This window comes from Pyxicephalus adspersus, chromosome 6, assembly GCF_032062135.1.
Source record: "Pyxicephalus adspersus chromosome 6, UCB_Pads_2.0, whole genome shotgun sequence".
Classification (NCBI taxonomy): Eukaryota; Metazoa; Chordata; class Amphibia; order Anura; family Pyxicephalidae; genus Pyxicephalus; species Pyxicephalus adspersus.
The window spans coordinates 31830817-31847120 of NC_092863.1; the positions used below are offsets into that span (position 1 = coordinate 31830817).

Genomic DNA, 16304 nt, shown 5'->3' on the forward strand with positions numbered 1-16304 from the left:
TGCTAGTTTGGCTGTATTAGTATATTTAAAAAAAAAACTCAGATTGTACCTGGTTTGTCAAATATTAGGTTTGTGTATATACATGTATAGGTATCCATATGTGTAGCAAGGGGTTACTTGAATGTGCCAAGCTAAGACAGGGTTTTATTGGTCTCGGTGTGGCAATGGGGAGAATAACTCCTCTCAGGTGACCATTGTCATGAAAACAAAGAGACAGAAAATCCAAAATTTTAATCTGAAGTTTCAATCATCTAAACAAGATCAAATAACAGAATTCCCAAATTCCCCTAGCATTATAGAGATCTCATGTTGCATTTCTTTAACATGAACCAAAAGTTTATTTTTCAAGAGGGTCAGAGAAGACAAAAATAGCCTGATAAGCCTTCCTTACTTGGTTAAAAAACGAAAGTTTTTAATATACATAAACTTATTAGTATTATTAGGGGCTGCCCATTTACTATACATACAGCTCACAGTATATTAGTGTGGTGGTCACCCTGACAGATAACCAAAAACTTCATTGGTGTCAGTGGTAACTGACCTGAGAGGCACAAATTGCTCAAGGAACCCCTAGCAACCCTTGGAGACACCCTCTTTGAGAAGCATTGGTCTACATGATGCAATCAGCCACCTACTCCCTTGAAAATTACGAGTCAGTTGTTTCTCCTTCAGACAGCAGCTGCCACATGATCCTCTTGTATATTTTTGTCGTCAACATTATAAATGTCCCTCACTTGCATATTCCGTAACTTTTGTCTGCACCAAATAAGGGAAATGATCAGCAATACACATAGGAGACCACAGGTACAGCCTCCAATAAGAGCAGCTTGGTTCATCAGGTAATGATAAGAATCAGATTCCAACAACCTACAACAACGGCAAGATATGAAAAGTTTTGATTTTCCAGAAATGTTGTGCAGAAACAGTTAAATTCAAGTTTGTGTAAAAGATTTTACCTGATGATAACATATGAAAACTGAGGAGATTCATAGGTAATAGGATCTGTGAGATTCATCAGCAGTTCATGAAGTGGAGTTTGTGAAGCAGGTGGAGGGCATTTACTGGGTTCCTCAGGTGTAATAGTAAATGTTAAGTCGCTATTTGCCACTGAGGACACATGCAATAAGCACCTATACAAAAAACACAGTAAGTGATTAGAATTGGAGATATATATATATATATATATATATATATATATTCATATTCTGAAAACATGAAGGAAGGTAATTGGCCTTAGACTGTGTTAGTGACTATAGTGGGGACATTAGATTGTGAGCCTCTCTGAGGGATAGTTTCGTAACATCACTATGAAATTTGTAAGCACTATGCAACATGTTGGTGATATATAAGTACAAATTTATAATAATATTATTTTTTTATATATTTATTACTAACTTTGTTACATTTTTCAGATATATTTCTTTTTATATGTTTTCTTGTTCTATTTGGAATTATAATTGAAGTTCTTGGACCTATTTTGTTTATACCACAAAAAACACAATTGTAGGACATGCCTTCAATGTCTCATGTTTAGGGAATAGTTTTTTGGCTCCTTTTTTATAGCTTTATATTATAAAATACTTAAATAATAAATATAATAAATATACACAGTTGATCTGTTCAGTCAACCGATGATGGTGTAACTTCTTTGTATTCAGTTCTGGTACCCAGCTCAGTTCCTGGCATCTTAATAATTATTATTAGGGCATAACTGTATATACAATTGTAACAACAAAAACAACAGCTAATTTAAGCTAAGGTATATAAGACAGGCTGAGTACCTAGCTTTTTTTTACTTAGGTACATTTATTAGGAGAATGAATGAACCTATTCTTTTGAAAATAGTATGGTACTAATAAATACATGACTGCATACCACGTGTGACCACAATACAGCCTTGTGTATTATAAATTTCCTGTGTCTGCATGTGTGTGTCTGTAGTTTTATACTGTTTTGAATTTTTGATGAATTATATATTATTCACCTTTGTACTCCTGCATGGTGTGCAATAATTCCAAGGATCTCATCCATTAGAATTGTTTTCATTTCTGAAGTCCATTTAAAGCCATCCATGAGTGTCACCTGCACCCTGATGTCCCGATGTGTTGCAGGCTTGTATATACTAGAGGTCAGGGTTGTGGCAGATGTAGATGGTGGTAGAGGAGGTTTTTCCAGTCCCAAGCACAGCCGTCCATCTGGACACAATAGAACACCATCAAAACCTGGCATCTGTGTGTTATAACAACAAATACTGACTTGAAGCGTAGTGCAATTAGATAAAGTAATTGGTTGCTTTTATATGTGTAATATACAATTGAAATGTACACATAGCATGGCATATTTTGTAGTTATACTTCTGGATTTGTTTTGTCACAATATAAAGACATAAAAAACATTTATAACTGGGAGTTAATTTGAAGTTCCTGGGGATTAGATCCACTTACCTGAAATCCAATAGCTTTAATGCTTTTTATGTTTCAAAGGAATGAGTGTTGACTTTATACTTTTCTTTCTAACTTTTTATTCAATAATAAATAGCAACCAAAGTTTACATAAATTATAGCAGGAGCTGCAATTACAACATAGCTCATTACACTGCAATTAACACATTGGCCCTGATTTATTAAAGTTATCCAAGGCTAGAGAGAATACACTTTCATCAGAAGCTGAGTGATTGAGCAAACCTGGAATGGATTTACTAAAATCAAGCTATTGGTTAGCTATCTATTAGCAAATGTTTTCAATCCTGGGCCAGATCTATTCCAGGTTTGCTGGATCACCCAGCTTCACTGATGAAAGTGTATTCTCTCCAGCCTTGGAGAACTTTAATAAATCAGGACCATTAAGGTTACTAATCCCTTTTCAAGAAAATAACACATTTCAGTGGGCAGCAAAACTACTGATGCTACTATGCTGTCTTCAAATAAACCATAGTACAGGGAATCCTTTGTCACAGTATGTTTTTTAAAGCTATGTTCAGACTGGTCAGACTGGCCATTGAACCGCTGCCTTTTAGGAGGTGCTACATAAAGCTTCTATCTGCAGCAGCCCAAAAGAATATAAATAGGGGCGGTCGTGAGTAGTTTAGTACTGCTCACTGCTGCCTCTTGGGCAAATTGGCAGTTTCTGCTATTTTAAAAACCAATGTTGAGATGTGAGTGACGGAGTGGATGGCAAGGTGCCATGAGCCACAAGGAATCACTTGATCCTGCTGCAGGTCTAAACCTGCTCGAAAACAAAGAACAATTAAAAAAAACTAATTTCTAAAATTAGTAATTTTAAAAAATGACCATAAGGTTGATAGCTTTCCTTTACAGAAGACCACTTCAGTTTAAAACTGCAAATCTAAAACCAACAGTAAACCAGTAGAAGGACAAAATCCCCATTCAGTGAACATTATTAGTATAAGCAACAAGTCAGAATACATTTTGTAATAACCTGTCTTAGGTAAAATCATTTTCAGTTATTTTGGGGAAGGGTTAAAACTTCCTTCAGGTTTGCATAATTGTTGGTGCCTTCCTGTCCCAGTGACACTTTTTTTGTTCTTTGTTTTCTTGTTTTTTGTTCATTCATTGTTTTGGCTTTAAGCAGTAAAACTTCCCAATGGGATCACAAACTGCAATAAAGACCAAATCACAATTCTGACTCTTCTTTTATTTATAAGTTTAAATAATGTTTTTTCTTTTCTGTTGTATTACATCCGTTCTGTAATACTTTTGGTCAGTTGTTTGTTTGTTTTTTTAACTTTTCAATTTCCGTTTTTATACCGTTTTATATCCGTATATGTTTGTATTATGTGTGTTTGTGTATTAGCCCGAGATAGCTGCCTTCTCTTGGGTTTGGTAAGCTCCTAATATTCCTCCAAAAAAGAAAGTGTGTGACAAGAGAAAGTTTCCCTGTCTTCTATCGTTATGTACTTTACCCAATACATTGTGCAGATGTTTTTGCTTTTCTTAGCAAATGTAGCAATTTTTTTTTTTTTGTTTTTGTTTTGTTTTTTTTTTAGCAGGAACCCATTGAGTAGTTATTCCTTTTTATTGTGAGCCTGTTCAAGCAATGAGGGATGTGGTAGTGACCGGGACAGGAAAGCAATGCAAACCTCAGAAGTTTTAACCACCCCCCTACTAGTTTTAACATCAAATGTACATTACTTACTGAATCTAATCAGAAAGATGTGAGTCTTGGGTGAACACATAAATAGGCCACAAAGGTTGTACACATTTGCAGCATAACTTCTTACTGTCATATCAGACTACATGCATCATTTTAGAGTTTCCCACACTAAAGTGAAAGATGGTGCTGTGTAGCTCTGGCAGGATCATTCGCCCTCTCACAGTGCTAGGAAAAGAACTTACTTACTGACATGGTAAGACCACATGTATCACTGTCACAGCATACTCTTTAAGACTTTGAAATGTAAATGTTGTATTTGTCATACCTTACTGAAATCCTTCTTCTTGACACCATGCTTTCACCTAATTAGTCTAAAGCTACGTACACACTTCCAATTTTTATCGTTGGTAGACGAACGATCCTGCACGATATCTGCGGACGATCGTATGGCACTGATCCTGTACATACAGATAACGACACGATCGTTCAAAGATATTGTACACACGATAGATGGGATCGTTTGAACGATACAGGACGTGACGTGCACCACAGGAAGTGAGCGAACGTTCGTTCACTGCGCATGCTCAGACCATGGGCGATCACTGAACGACCGTACACACGATAGATGGTCAACGATCGTCGTCCAATCCGATCCGCCGGTCTGGTCGTTCATTTCCAACGACTATCCTCGTTCGTCGGCGTCGTTGGTTACTTTTTTTACGAACGATTTTTGGCCAATCGGTCGTTCGTCGTTCATTTCCAACGATAAAAATTGGAAGTGTGTACGCAGCTTAAGAAAAAGTTTTAAGCCAACAAAACTAAAATTGTATGACTGTGTTAAAATCTGAATACTTGACTTTAGAGTAGGCATATTTTTTACTCAGAATTATAAAATTGAGGATGAATACTACAATATTACACATGTAAACAATTAGAAGATAAAGTTTTCTTCTTAAATTAAGATAAACAGTGTCAGGTGTGTGGCCAGCTTTAGTATACAGCTGAATGTTAAATATTAAATAATAATTAACATTTTATAACATTACATGTATCCACTCTCCAGCAGGGCAATCTGTCCATTCTGACCCTTGAACCTTGACTTGAAATGTATTTGGACCTAGGCAACGATGAAGATAACAACGACCTTTCACCTTTTCCTGCTTCACTGCCTGAGCAAGGTACAAGAAAAACATGTTAATGCAAACTAACAACAGCTCTTTTTTTAATGTAATGTATCTGCATGCTAAATAATCTGTTACGCGGGTCATAGCGGTCCTGATAAACATCAACTCTAATGCTAATCTATTAGAAGCATTTCCCGTCAATGTTTGATGAATATATCGATTAAACATTGATCAGAAATGCAGATTGTTTGCCCAACCATTGGCATTTCCCTGCTTTTAATCACCAATGTAACTCAGCAGGAGCAGCTCACCCCTGTACTGCTGGTCAGAGCAGGGTATGGACACCTTTAATATAACATATGTATTTACTACCTTTGATCACTGTATTCACCCTGCCTATATCTTCCTTTTTCCCAAGAAAACCATGTTTCCAGCATCATTGAGCGATATTATCTACTTCCCTATTTATTGCGCAGTGCAGGGTAATATGTTGGTGCTTTATAAGTACTGTTAATTATTATTAATAATAATAATAATAATAATAATATTAATAATAATACTTTCTGGATTGTAAATCCTTACAGTTATATATAATTGTTTTTTGTTGGCCATGTGTATATGTATCTGCCACAATGCATCCTCCTTCTGCTGCCTTTAACCTGTGAACCAGCCAGTCCAGAAATCGTTCACATTCAGCTTGGTTGCAGATTTGTTTCCCAACCTGTGACTTGCCAGAGTAAATAGCCATCAAAGACTCACCCAGATTAGACAACCACCCCCCCATTCCCAAACCTCTTACCTAGTTTTGTGCCAGAAAGCTATGCCAGAGTAAATTGAATGGGAGAGGGGAGGAATTGCTTCCTTCTTGGCTGCTGCAGACAAATTATATAAGATTTCTCTAAACCTTAATAGATTGATCCTATGTACAGTAAGTTCTATTACACAGACAGGTTTTCACTTTCAATGTGATTATTGATCCAATAAAACAATTAGATCTGAAGTGATTCTGTAGGACATTCAGCAGTAATCGTATTTTGGGTTCTAATAATTGTGAATAGATCAGATATGTTTATACAACAGTATAGTGCGTACAAAGGATCCAATACATCTGATTAGAAAAAGGATACCAAGGATGAATGTTTGCAGTGTTTTAGCAGCCCTAGCAATTTGATTACCAACCAAAATATTGACTAAATTGATAAAACTGGTATTGGACCGGCTCAGGTCTACAAGACTTATTTGCAACTTAAGGATTTTTATTTGGTGAAAAAAGGAGAATTTTGTTTTCATTTTACCTTTCCTGAATACTGTCATACCTATTTACAGTTCATAATGCTTGCAATGCTTTGCTATTTCTTTAGCTTATTAGCATTTTTGTTATACACATGTTTTTGAGAGCTGAACTAAACAAACGTAACGATAAAAATATGGCAGTTTCGCTTGTGGTAACTGGGTCAATAAAGCTTTGCACTGAAAATCCCTATCCAGTAGATCCATAGCTAAAAATATTGCTTTGCAATAAGTGGATCTGTTGTATCTGCATGATTTTATACTTTCCTGGAGCTTGCCTAGTCAGTGTTGTGTAGAAATACAGTTCTACAAAAACCAGTAATTGCAGGTAGATACCTCGGAAAATTGTGTGAGATTTGAATAGAAGCAACGACTCTGGAGATGGTAAATTTCTTCCGATCCCGCATTGTCTTTCTCTAGCCAGCATTCACCCTGCCAACATTAAAAAAAATATTAAACATCCTATAACAGTACATTGTCTCAAGAGTTTTATCATTTAAAACTCACCCCATGTGCGAGTGGTTTATAAATGTAACATCCATCCAGGAATGTGTCAGTGGAGCAGTTCCCTTTGTCCAGATGCAAATGGTGGCAGCCAATGTCACTACTGAGATACAATTTGTGTAAGTGCATGATAGGGCAGAGCTGCAGCCAAGCCTATACTTATTTCTCAATACAGTGGGTAAGATTAGGAGTTATGCTTCCTTGCTATTTAGGTTTTTTAAATTCTTAGATGCACCAATCATTAGTCAAAAAAAAAGGAAATCTGTCCCCAACACACTAGGACACCAACAGTAACAAAAGTAAAGAGTGTATCCTCTCCTTTCTGTTTCAAAAGTCTGTCGCCTTGGTTGTGAAATTTCCTCTTTACTTCTTACTGTTTAAGTGGCACTAATGACTAGGAAAGGTGGTGAAGTCAAAGCTTCCTAAAATTGATAAACACAGTAAATAAATAAGTAATAAATAAATAAGTAAATAAATAAGTAAGTAGATAAATACAGTGATTGTAACCTATTCCCATGCTAACTCAAACTAAAAACCTTTTGCCCATTAACATAGAATGAAGGAACAGTTATGAATTAGAAAACAATACTATAATCACCTCTTATTTTCGCAGAAAAAATCTGATGGTTTGTGGCAGGTGAAAGGTAGGCCAAAAGAATTCCCTGCACCTATGACATAATTTATAGATTAACATATAGTACATCTATAGATACAAATCAAAAACACCTTTTTTTTACAGCAAATATCCTAATAGTTCTCACCTCTTCCCCACACAAGCTGATGGCTGATGCTTGAATTCACCTTATACCACCCCATATCTTGGAAGGCAGCCAGTGTGATTGGGTCAAGGAATGTGAGGTGGGGAGGGTTGATAGAGGCTGTCATGATTGATCCCTGCATGATTCTTGATTCCCAGTGGGAGGAAGCTGATTTTTCCTTCAGAAACAAAGAGAACATTAGAGGTTTGTGCAACTTTATTTTTCTTTGCCCGGAAAAAAATATATACGGAGGAAAAAAATGTGTTATATCTCAGTACTTGTTTGCCATTGACCTAATTAAAGTTCAACTCAACCTTCTTCATTTATTACTTGAATAGAGTCAGGCTGTATATACAGTAATAAATACACCTTTTTTAACCAGGTAAGTGCTGCACCAGGAGTTTAAAAACTTTTTGTTGCCAGCACATATGAGAGATTCTGCCAAGGCTACACCTGGCTTTCCTGTAGTCTAATGTGCCCCACTCAACACTGTCCTGAGCAAAGCTATTGATTAGAGCAGCATTGGTTATACATCCATTGATAGTGTTCGTTTAAATGTTTTCTAGGTTTCCGGTATGGAAATGTGCAAACAGTTCTCTAAAGGAAGATGAAAATGATACAATACTTTTTTTTTACCTGATTCTCAAGGGGAGCCCCAGTGCTGCCTACACCTAAGTGTTCCCCCATCCTCTGCATTACAGTTGGAGTGTAAATGCGGAATTGACCGTTTTCATCTGTATTTGTCACACGGGATCTTGATGAGCACACATCTCCTGAGAAAAAAAATAGAGAACATAAACATTAAGGTGTAGTAAAAACTGTTAAAGTATTATGGTTATGTGTTAGAATTAGGAGGCCCATGTGGTCCAAACCAACAGAAAAGCTACTGTAACACGAAATGCTGAAAAACATAATCCTGTATATGGGGCAGACCAGTATGAGTGCCCATGCTGGCGCCTCTGCCTTGTGCACATGTTGGCACTGGAGCAATTGAAAACGTTGTTCTGGTCTGATAAATCCTCTTTTGTTTTCAGATCATGTGGATAAAATGTTAGCAGGGTGCTACTACTAAAGCTCATCTTTTTAAATGTTTTAATCAAACTATCTGGTTTAATATTATTATTAAAACTTTGGTTTATTATTCTTACTAGAACTTTAATATTATTTATTATTATTATTATTATTATTATTATTTATTATTATTTATTATTAGAACTTTGGAGGGTGATCCTCCTATCCAACTTCCAATTAAATATGTCCCCTTTTACATAATTTCTTTAGGACTCCCTGCCTGTTCCTATTTAGACATACCCTAAGGGTTGTATTGATATAGTTGTGCAGTTTTTTCTTATTATTAGTGGGGACATACAATACTATGCTTGCACCCATATGTCGCAATGTATATTACTATTTATTATAAAAATTTGCATTACTTTGAAAAAATTTAAAAAATTGATTTTTTTATCATTGCTAATCTTTTGTCAAATGTTTATTTTGTAATGTTTTCTGTATTGTTCTCCTGAGAATTGTTTATACTTATTAAAAATATTTAAAAATAAATGGTAGCAGGATATAATATGGAAAGAAGGCAGGCCTTCAGAGGCAGTATAGCTTCTGCTGCTGCTAAAATTTGGGTCCGAGAAAACCAAGCTCATGGAGTGTATGCCTGGATGGGTCAGAGTTATTTTGGTAGCACAAGAGTAACCCACACAATATTAAGCAGGTGGTTTTGATATTTTTGCTATGTATGTTTATTACCTTTCAGAGGATTGTTTATTGTACAGCAATTTTGTGATTCACACCTCTTTGTTCCACTATTTCCAGATTTAAAATAACTGCTTTTTGGGCCACTTCCCTGAAGGTTGGAAGGAGACAATGTGGATTCACCATCCAAGGAAGAAACTGGAGGCTTAGAGGTGATAAAGGAATCTTATTATGCTATTCAAATTGCCCAATATGGAATAATTTGTGTTCTCTGTCTTGCTTAAAAATATTGAAAAAGTGTGTAAATCACAACAATGGCTGTGCAGAATAACAAACCTTGTCGCAAATAAAATCATATAATATATGTCTGCAGATTTTACAGATTTTAAAGCTGTATGAAACAGAAATGACAGAGTATCAGCATTACCATATTCTGAAAAGCTGCAGTCTATCCATTTCTCAAAGAGGCTGCTAGAGAATCCAAGCGCGTGAAGAATTTCATGCAGAGATACCTGATGTGGGACACACGGTAAGATTTAGCTGTAAGGATATGACATGGAAGGGGAACACGCATCAAACAGATAAAACTATCACATACACCAGTAATCTTCCTCCTGCTTATTTTGCATGATAAACCTATTGCATTTTGCATTGATGTGATTCAAATAAGGAATGCTAGACTAATTAAAAAGGAGGATATTGTTTTGAAGTGAACAGAAATCACATAATACAATCAGTTAAGATGTTGCCAACATTCCTGGTAACTGGGAAAACAGCAACAATGCATGGCTCCCTCCCGTCCCTCATCTTCTATCTTCCATGCATCATGCTGATTGATGGCCCAGCTTCTGTAGGAGCATGGAAGGTTTTTTTATAGCTGGTTTAGTTCTACCCAGATATGATTTGTTGTGAAGATAGAACTACAGATAGAACTATTCAAAGGAACTACATTTTAAAGTGTATATCCAGGCAAAAGTAAAACCAAAAATACATTCTGTACATCTCTTAGGTGTACACACATTGCCCCATGTTTTGTCTCTTGAAAAAAATTTGTAAAAAAGTAGAGCTCCTAACTTCCTATAATAGAAAATATAGTTCCCCTGCTGCACAGAAATTCCAGGAGTTCTTCCATGCTGGACTAGAGAACATACCCCCCTTTTGTTACGGAGATGACAGTATGGGGTAGAGTTTTGTAAGTAAGGAGCTCACTGCATTTCTAGCAAATCAACAGGATTTTCTGAATAAACAGGGTAAAACATGAGGAAATGAACATGTATTGTAGAGATGAATCAAATAATCATTTTGTTAATTTTGCCCAGACATACCATTTAAGCATCTATGTTTAGCTGGTATGTAGTTGCAGAATATAGGAGATAGATAATACAGAAAGGTGTTTAATGTTTTTGGAGCCTGGTGTTCTGTGGCCATTTAAGAAGCAATGCTTATGGGAAACTTACTAAGAACATTTTAAAAATTGTGGACTGTAGCTGCCATACCTGTACAATGTGATGATGCTGGTATACTCCCTCTCTAAGGCGCTTTGGGCAGAACACAATGACCCCAGCAATAGGGCGACCTGTGTGCTCCAACTGACAGTAAGATGCATATGCAATAACCACTGGCTGAAAACGACACCAAGAATAAAATGGGTTACCACAAACTTTAATATATTAAATAAATATACCCCATTTACAAAACTAGTAAACTTATGTAAACTAAGTTTCAACGATGTGCCCTAATGAAATTATCAACAGAACACAATGATCAGAGACCTGTGCTGAGCAGTAAATACAAATGCACTCTAGAGGGAGCATGGAAAACATTCCATTATTAGAAAGGATACATTGGTTTTTTTCTATAATATATATAGACAGCTGGGGGGAATGTTTTCCTATTGAACATAAAGGTCTGTGAATCTTAATAATACAAAGACAGAATTCATTGTAAATGCAAATTTTTATTTAGGTATTCATTTGTTTAATCAATACATATTAGGCAACAGGTTTGAAAAATTACAAGCTGAATTTTTAATGCAAAACACAAACCTGACTTTCTTGCACAAAAATGTAACTATAGAAATATAACTAACTTTTCAGCCAAAGCTAATATATGAAAATTTTTAAAACAGATCTGGACAATAAAACTAGCCAACAGTTATTTACATCTTCTATAATCACCTCATCTACGTGCATGAGTTCCCAAACCTGCATACCTGCTAGACTTACCTGTAATGCACATTTTTTGGTCTGTGCCACCCTCACATACAGCAAGAAATCTGTATCTGCAACACCAGTACCATCTGGTATTTGAAGAATAGGTTCTGTCCCGTTCATTGACCACACTTCATAACCATAGAGATGGGATTCAGGTATCTAGAAACACAGATGTATTAAAATATTAGTATATGTGCTTAACATATCAGTTGATATTATTGTAAGTCTGTCACTCATACCAAGACATCTAGACATCTTTCTCCATAGTAAGAGCTGTCTTGAGATCCACACCTGATAAATAAACATACACAATCAGAAATAGCACATAGTATGGAACACACTAGGTATTACTTTTTAGATATGTAATATAAAAATATAGTTTATAAAAAATCTAAAGCTGCGTGTATCTTTCCAGGTGCAATGCCACTTGGCAGAGCCAGCAGCATCACACCAATCATCCTTTTCATGGTCTATATTGGTAGCATTCTGACCACCACTGTAAGGGAGGCAATCCTTCCACTGACCATCAATATATGGGTGATTTTCTAAAGACTCCTGATTATTTATTTAGCAGTGGTTCCCATGAGCCCAAATAATTTTTAGGGGTTCCTCTGGCTTAAAAAGGTTCAGAAAGACCTTTTTAGAACATAGTACAAATACCATACCCAAAATCAGGTTTGTATGAGAAACACAATATATTTAAAGAAGTTTTCTCACTGCCTACTCAATGCATAGTTTTACTTACTGCTAGGCAAATTATCATTGTTAAAGGTTTAGCAGTGGCAAATCAAGCAGCTGAGAATAATTTCTTTGCATGCATACAATATATTAAAAACACAATATTTGTTCAATGGATCACATGGACGCAATAAACTTGTGAATAAAACCCCTCTGTTCACATTGCTCAAAGCATGACTTTGCTTCTCCCTGCTATAGGCACAAACCTACTAATTATACATTTTCAGTAGTAGTTTCTTTTTAGAAAAATCAGCAAAATAAAAGAACCAAAACTTAGGCTCACCTTTTATAGTTGGGAAGCGAGGGATCCCCCCAAACAGAACGACAATATCTATTCATATTACGATTTAGGAGTAATGGTCCTTCCCATCTACGAACTGCAAGTTACAAACACATCCTTTAAAAGTACAAACTGCAAACTGCAGCTTTCTCTTACTGTCTTTGTATATATCTATATATTTTTAAAGTTGTCATCAAACCCCAGTATCCCCATCATACAGTATATACAAAAGCTGTTTTTTTTAATAGACTAACCTCACATGTGTGTTCATGTCTACAATGTCTAGAAATATGCATATGTAAGTATGTTTTACAGTTTTATATTTTTCTGAGAAGCTACACTTAGCAGAATGACCTTGAGCCACAAAGATAACATATTATATAGGACTGCTGATACACGTATTTATACAGGAAAGAGTAACATAACAGGTCCTGTTTAAAACAGTGAACTTGTCTTAAAACCAGGTTGAATTTTCTCTTTAGAAATTAATAAAAGGTCAGCCTAGGTCTTCAGTGGCTGCCAACTGGACATGTTTTCCAAAGTTCTTGGAAAAAGCTAATTGATGTTTTTAAGCTGTTAATTAGCTACTACTTAAAAGAAGCAGGCCAATTATTTTATCTGCGGTTCAGTTATTGGATCTGGAAGCATGCACTGTTGGCAGCCACCAACAACAGGAACTAAAAACACTGTAATAAAACGTATCTAATATTGCACAGTAATCGATGTCTCACCTGATAACATGCTGCTGATGATCTCGGTGACTTCTTTTATAGCTGTCTGCAGTTGGGATACTTGTGGTGGCGTTAAAAGGGCACTCTCACCTGGTAAATACCAGGGAGTCACCCTAACTGGCAAATGTGGTGCCCATGTTGTGGCTCGGCTAACTATTCTTCTAGTGTGGGTAAAGGCATCTGGGGGAGACACCACTTGCGTGTCCCTTTGTACAGCATCATGGAGACACAGGGAAAAACACAGCCTTATAACTACAGTAAACCACAGAATACAAAGAAAAGTCAACATTGGCAGATTCAATACCTTATTTCAATGGTAATAATAGGGTGCTTATTAAAAAATGAGATTCATGTTGTTTACTGCAATTGTCGTGGCTTTTTTTGTGCTAGATGCTTTATTCAGGCAGACTGTTGCTCACCATTCTCTCATCCAAGTACATTGACTGGAGCATTTAGGCTGTCAAATAAAGTGATCAGCTGTCCTTCCTGCCTGTTGTCTCTATCAGTTTAGGGGGAAACTGCCAGACAGAAAGTTGTAAAACAAGTTTGTGTTGCTCAGGAAGTTAATAATCTATGGAGATTGAGAGAGGAGCAGAAAGCGTGAAAGAGGAGGGGAGCTAGGATGACACCATGCAAGGGACACAGAGCATGAAACTAAAAGACATTTATAGGGGGAAGGGAGGGGAGGTTCTAGAATATACACAGGGATTTACTTATAAATACTTGTTTATTCCTCATCCTTATTTGTTAGGTTACTTTTAACGCAGTATATTTATAATGAATAAATCAATCAATCAATCAATCCTGTATTCACAATCACAATCTTGCTATGTGTATCTTTTTTATTTTAATTGCAAAAAAAATACAAGTATCCAGATGTAAAATAGTACAGAGTTGTAGCTGTAATTATTTAGTTGGCTAGTTGTGTTTTAAAGGTACAAACAGCAGATAATAATACTATATGTTACTTTTCAATGACTGGAACTCTTGACTGTATTAAAAAAAAAACCACAGATGCCTTGTCTTGCAGATTTCACAAATGGTTGTACTAAGGAAAAGTAAAAGCTACCTTATTTTTCCAGGTTGTGTATTTTAGGCTTGCTTTTTTTCCTAAGATATTGGTCTTGACCTTTCAGTTCAATGAATTGCAGCCTAGGGAGGTCCAGTTTGCTGACCTGCTAACACCTTTCTTGGTGTGACATTCTGTAGCCACTATAAGCCCTTTCTGAAACACTATCATATGTGCCACAAGTCAAATGTCACTTGTCCAAACAAGTAAGCAAACCTTTCTAGAATGCCAAAGTGCATTTGGGCTGCATTTGCATGGAAGAATGTCCTAAAGGAGTGCATCTCCTTTATCAATAATTTTTAGGTGTCTTTTTTTTGGGGGGGGGGGGGGCATTACCAAAATTGAAAGGTGGATTACCAAGGCCTTACCCCAGCTATATAGGAAAACGTTAGTGGTAAAATAGGAGCAAAGAAATGCAGTGGATGAGTAAGGATTTTAATTTTTTGAATGAGGGTAGTAGGACAAAGATTACCCACTGGAGCTATTATGATAAAATCTTTTCAACAGTATGTAACAGAGAAGAAAGTAACTAGGCATACATTGTTAGGATTTGCATACACTTTAAGGCGGGAAACAGTCCTATATATTGCAGTAATGTGCTGTTAAATGTATTTTATTCAAGGTCACTGCACCCACACATGTATAAAGGGGTCAAAAGTAACACCCTCATCCAGGCTCCTAACATTATACCTTATATGTACAATACAAATGACATGATGCCCATTTTTACTCCTAGGGAAGATTGGCTTGGAAAAACAGTTAATGCTGATGTAAAGAAGGCTCCAGCATTTTATCAATGTTATACTGATATACTTCAGTAAGAAAACCAAGTAGTTTATTTATAAATGTTTTCATACAAGTGTTACACCAAATTCCCACATTTTTTCTAAATGAATCTAATTAAGAAAGTATGGGTGAATAGTGTGTAATTTACAGTTACAAACATTTACAATTAGGCCCCAAGTATAAACTGTTTTAATGTTATAGGTTATTGCCTGCAGTTTGAGATATTTGGGGAGGGGTAAAGGATTAAGAGTTTCCTTCTATATTTCTACTTTATTCTGAAGCTAGAGTTCACTTTCATATGAAAGACAAAACCCCTACTGCTGGTATAGCATAATCCTAAAAGAAGTGGTTTGCAAAGTCCAGTAACCAGATTTTACTTTTTAGCTGTTTAGAATAAAAGATTGTTGATTGGCATGTGTAGGTTTTTGCACATTACAGCTTACGTCTATCTTAATACATAATCCTTATTATGATTTTGTACAGTTTTCAGTATATAGGAATTGCATTAAAGAACATCATCACAACAACTGAATTGGACGGAGAAATACAAGCAAGGAGTCATTAGCGGTATGCCATGTCCAATAAATGCCTTATTCACATGTTAACATGGGTGGTTCAGAGAGGCAAGACAGAGCCTCGATGTGTTTTCTATTACCAACATTTATTCATGACACTTAAAACCGATCAAAGATGGACAATACTAAATAAAAAGTATTTCCCAATAGTAAAGAAGCAACCAACCCATTCCATCACATAAACTCCAGCCAAGACTCCAAGATTTTCTTTAGGAACCATAGGTTTTATTTACTTACCACTAACAAACACTTTCTTTACTTGGATACGTTGGATATTTTCTCAACTCTCTGTATATATTTTTTATGGCCTATTTAGGATGAGAAAAGTTTGTAGACAGTCTGTTTTCTAAATATAAGTGTTTTTTTTTTTTATCCAGACCTTTCATCTCCCATATTGGATACATCCAAACATACATGCA

The 16304-nt window shown here is 35.9% G+C and overlaps 1 protein-coding gene and 1 long non-coding RNA gene across 2 annotated transcripts; one reads left to right on the top strand and one right to left on the bottom strand.

Moving 5' to 3' along the window:
- Positions 1-214: 214 nt before the first annotated feature.
- Positions 215-13995, bottom strand: CIROP (ciliated left-right organizer metallopeptidase). The gene is made up of 15 exons (XM_072415129.1): positions 13456-13995; positions 12728-12821; positions 11946-11997; positions 11719-11865; positions 10990-11115; positions 9921-10005; positions 8426-8562; positions 7793-7967; positions 7630-7699; positions 7035-7134; positions 6864-6959; positions 5160-5282; positions 1985-2229; positions 957-1130; positions 215-867 (listed from the first exon to the last, which is right to left on the bottom strand). Exons 1-15 carry the CDS (start codon positions 13742-13744, stop codon positions 669-671), a joined length of 2112 nt encoding a protein of 703 aa, XP_072271230.1. The 5' UTR covers positions 13745-13995; the 3' UTR covers positions 215-668.
- On the top strand, positions 4711-10016 carry LOC140333446 (uncharacterized). Its single transcript, XR_011921356.1, has 3 exons — positions 4711-5291; positions 8356-8595; positions 9614-10016. It is a non-coding gene; the product is annotated as an uncharacterized lncRNA (long non-coding RNA).
- Positions 13996-16304: the final 2309 nt, after the last annotated feature.

Coding starts and splice junctions, on each gene's coding strand:
- CIROP (XM_072415129.1), bottom strand. CDS start 13,744: ATGTTGACTTTTCTTTGTATTCTGTGGTTTACTGTAGTTATAAGGCTG. Junction 11,116..11,718: donor CCAAAAAATGTGCATTACAG/GTAAGTCTAGCA, acceptor TGTCGTTTTCAG/CCAGTGGTTATTGCATATGC. Junction 7,968..8,425: donor GGGCTCCCCTTGAGAATCAG/GTAAAAAAAAAG, acceptor TTGTTTCTGAAG/GAAAAATCAGCTTCCTCCCA.